General features: G+C 35.0%; 1 protein-coding gene across 1 annotated transcript; it reads right to left on the minus strand.

Moving 5' to 3' along the window:
- Positions 1-781: 781 nt before the first annotated feature.
- On the minus strand, positions 782-1,429 carry LOC142605932 (uncharacterized). Its single transcript, XM_075777356.1, has 2 exons — positions 1,169-1,429; positions 782-1,015 (listed from the first exon to the last, which is right to left on the minus strand). Exons 1-2 carry the CDS (start codon positions 1,427-1,429, stop codon positions 782-784), a joined length of 495 nt encoding a protein of 164 aa, XP_075633471.1.
- Positions 1,430-3,845: the final 2,416 nt, after the last annotated feature.

A 3,845-nucleotide genomic window follows, 5' to 3' on the forward strand; every position in this document is an offset into this window, starting at 1 on the left:
CATTTTGGGCGTTAATGGAATCTGAGTGAAGATTGAAAGTATTCCTAAGTGCTACTGATCTTCGGTTTTTGAAATTCATCGCTCCAAGGTACACTCTCTTGTTCTTAAATTCTGAAACTTATATAGTACATGTTAACTTTTATGAATGAAGTAAATCCGTTTGTTTTCCGCTGCGCACATGCATATTTCCTTCACTTACCTCAATTGGCTAGTCTCCTCCCTCAAAACATCTGTCAATATACGCTGACTTAAATTAGACTATATAATCTAGGGTTTCAACCTTATTTTCTAAAAACCCCCTTGGTAATTTTAATTATAAAAATTGACCCCATAAAGAAATTTACTTAAATACCCCTCCTTTTAATCCCTTTTTATTATATTTTTTCCCGGCTATTACATGCATTGAGTCCACCCAATTCTCATCTTGGAGAGCTACTTCTACCTTTGTCAGCTCAAATTGGGCAAGGTAGCAATGGTGCGTTACATGATTGGCAACAAGTGTGTCTCCCTTTCTAAGACAAAGTCCTTCATCTAGAGTCCCGTTGATGTTACTTTCCAAATGATTTTTAACCACTCTTGATGATGGCTTCTTTGAAGCAGATACTTCATCATTCCAAGAGATGGGAGGATGAACTTCAGGAGGAGTGAGAGGACTTGATGATCTAGACATTGACCTTGTCTCCATTCTAGAATTTACAGGAGTAGATTCCTTTTCTAGTGTAAGTCCTTCAACTTCAACACCTTGGGCTTCAACATCAATGGTGATTTCTTTAGAGCTTGGTCATTCTCTATCATCATCAATTTCTACTCTTGTTATGGCATCATCAATCACCACATTTATGGACTCCATCACCATATTTGTTCTCTTGTTAAAGACTACATATGCTCGGCTTGTGGTAGAATAACCAAGGAAGATGCCTTCATCACTTTTTGCATCGAATTTGCCAAGATTTTCTCGATCATTTAGAATGTAGCACTTACTTTTGAAGACAAGAAAGTACTTCACTTTAGGCTTCTTCCCATTCCAAATTTCATATGTAGTGTTCTTTGTTCTTGCTCGGAAGAATATAGTATTACCAATGTGACAAGAGGTGTTTACAGCTTCTCCTTAAAACTTTTGAGGGATTTGTTTATTGAGTAGCATAACTCTTGCCATTTCTTGAATCACCCGTTTCTTCCTTTCAACCACTACATTTTGTTGGGGAGTTTTAGGAGCTGAAAATTCTTTCATGATTCCATTCTTCTCACAAAAGAACTCAAATCTCACATTTTCAAACTCCATCCCATGATCACTCCTTATCTTGACTATAGGAGCCCCTTTTTCATTTTGAAGTCTCTTGCAAAGAATCTCCATCTTCTCACATGCTTCCGATTTCTCTCTATGAAATTCCACCAAAATATATCTTGAGAAATCATCAACAACGACCATGATATACCTTTTTCCTCCTAGGCTTTCGGTTCTTGTAGGCCCCATTAAATCAAAATGAAGAAGCTCTAAACAGCGTGAGGTAGAAATCACATTCACCTTGTGATGATTTAACCTTTTTTACTTTCTCATTTAACATGTATCACAAATGGTCTTCTCCACCTTTCCAAATTTCGGAAGCCCCACAACGGCTTCAAGTTTAGATACTTTAGCCACTTGCTTGAAGTTTGCATACCCCAATCTTTGATGCCAAAATTCCAACATGACAACCCGAGCACTTCTACAATAGATCTTTGGTGTAGGAAGTACTCCGTAGCAATTGTCGGTAGTCCTATTTCCTTTCAACACTTGAATCCATTCTTCATCAATGATTACACACCCCTTCTTTAAGAATTGAACTAGGAAGTCTTCATCACATATTTGAGTGATGCTCAAGAGGTTTGCCTTAAGCCGTTTGATGTATAGGACATCCTTCAATGGTGGTAGCCCCAATATCTCAATGATTCCTTTCCCAAGTACTTGAGCACGACTACCATCTCCAAAAGTCACATAATCACCAACCTTCTCCTTTAGTGACTTGAACAATGATTTATCTCCTGTCATATGACAAGAACAACTGCTATCAAGATATCATAAACAAGAGTTAAATACTTTCAAGGAGGTGTGCACAAATAAGCAGGCATGGGACAAACACTTTTGACCTTTATAAAGAAAATGTTCTTCATTTTCCATTCTCTTGCTACATCGAATTTTCTTTTTAAGATCATCAACCTTATCACACAATATTCTATTCCTTCTTTTATATTTCTCAATCAAGGAATTTGACTCACATGGACTATTATGTAAGATATGGTTTTCATTCTCAAAATATTTCAGAATGTGAACAAACATTCTAGCATGTTTCTGTTAGGATGTGTGCTCTTAAATCCTATTGTATGATGCTATGTATGACATGATATATGACATAATGTTATTTTTAATAAAGTTGTTTTATTATTATCTAAAATAATGGTAACATGAATATTGTGACATTATCATATAGTCCATGAGATGCATAGTATGTGATTTAGTCATAGAAGATATAAGTCACAAGTTCTTTGTAAACTCAGAATTTATAGTTCGTAGTCAGTGATGAAATTGGGCATTTCATCTACGAAGACTATAACGTATTAACTAAGATGATTTGTCTTGATCATGGATGCGGAGACTTCTAGTTGATATGTTGATATGTTTTAAGAGTTAAGACATATTTAACTAGGCCATTGTGAGATTTATTATTCTCTTAATGACTGTCAAATGAATAATAAATCTCACGACTTCTATTTGCATGAACTCTTAATCCTAAGAGAATAATGGACTTGATCATGACGTGTAGGTTGCTTTGATATATCAAGAGTGAGATCTAAAGTAACGGTCAAAACCCCAGTATGTTGGGCAACCACATTTAGTGTTGATGGAACATATATTCTCAAGATGGAATTCATAGTCTCTTGATGGAGATATAAAATATTCCCATGAGATAAGTTTAATGGGTTCAGTTATTCAGAGAGTTAGGCCAAACCACTTTGGTAAGAAATTACTATAGTATATATTTATAAAATTAGATTTCACAAATATATAGTAAATAACTTTAAAGGATTAAACCGGATACTCAAGGATAAGATGTAGTAATTTATAAAGTGGCAGTCTACGTTTATGACTTTGTGTTACTACGAATATTTTATGAAGGGGTTGTATGTATAATAAAGTCTTGGGATATAATTTATTAATAAGGCCTAGAGTGCAATTATATTTATATAGTGGTATTAAATATAATTAATGGTAACTTTGGACTTGTCAAGAGTTGACGGAAAAGCTCAAGGCTCATTGGAGCTAGTGTCTTATTGGTCCCTTTTGGTCCCACTCCAAGCCACACACTAAAGCCCAATTGGAAAGGCCCAATTGGGCTAGCCCAATTAAATAATCAGTTAGTTATAAAGGGAGAAACATACAGAATTTTTATTTAAAGATATGAAAAATGGTGTGTATGTGAGAGTGAGATACACTTTTATTCTCCCTTTGAAAACTGATTGAGAGACCACACATCTTGGGCGTAAAGTGGAATTGGAGTGAAGATTAAAAGTGTTCCCAAGTGCTTCTAATCTTTGTTTTGAATTTTTCCATACCAAGGTACGCTATTTTGTTCTTAAATTCTGAAATTTATATAGTGCAAGTTATCAATCATGAATGAAATAGATCCTTATTTGTTGCTTCTGCTATGTGTTTTGTATGAGATACAAAACCAAATTTTTCCAACAGTTTCTTTGTTAGGACAATCTTCAAACATACTCACAGAGTCATTATCACAAACATTTAAGCCACAATTCAACATAGCCTTTTCCATAGCTTCATGCATAGCTAAAAGAGGGTCTAGGATCAC

The sequence above is a fragment of the Castanea sativa genome, chromosome 8 (genome assembly GCF_040712315.1).
Source record: "Castanea sativa cultivar Marrone di Chiusa Pesio chromosome 8, ASM4071231v1".
Lineage (NCBI taxonomy): Eukaryota > Viridiplantae > Streptophyta > Magnoliopsida > Fagales > Fagaceae > Castanea > Castanea sativa.

Bases quoted from the DNA above. Each gene is read 5' to 3' on its own strand.
- LOC142605932 (XM_075777356.1), bottom strand. From the start codon at position 1,429: ATGGTCGTTGTTGATGATTTCTCAAGATATATTTTGGTGGAATTTCAT. The intron at 1,016-1,168 runs GTGATTCAAGAA...TGGAATGGGAAG, and splicing joins TGGTTGAAAGGAAGAAACGG to AAGCCTAAAGTGAAGTACTT.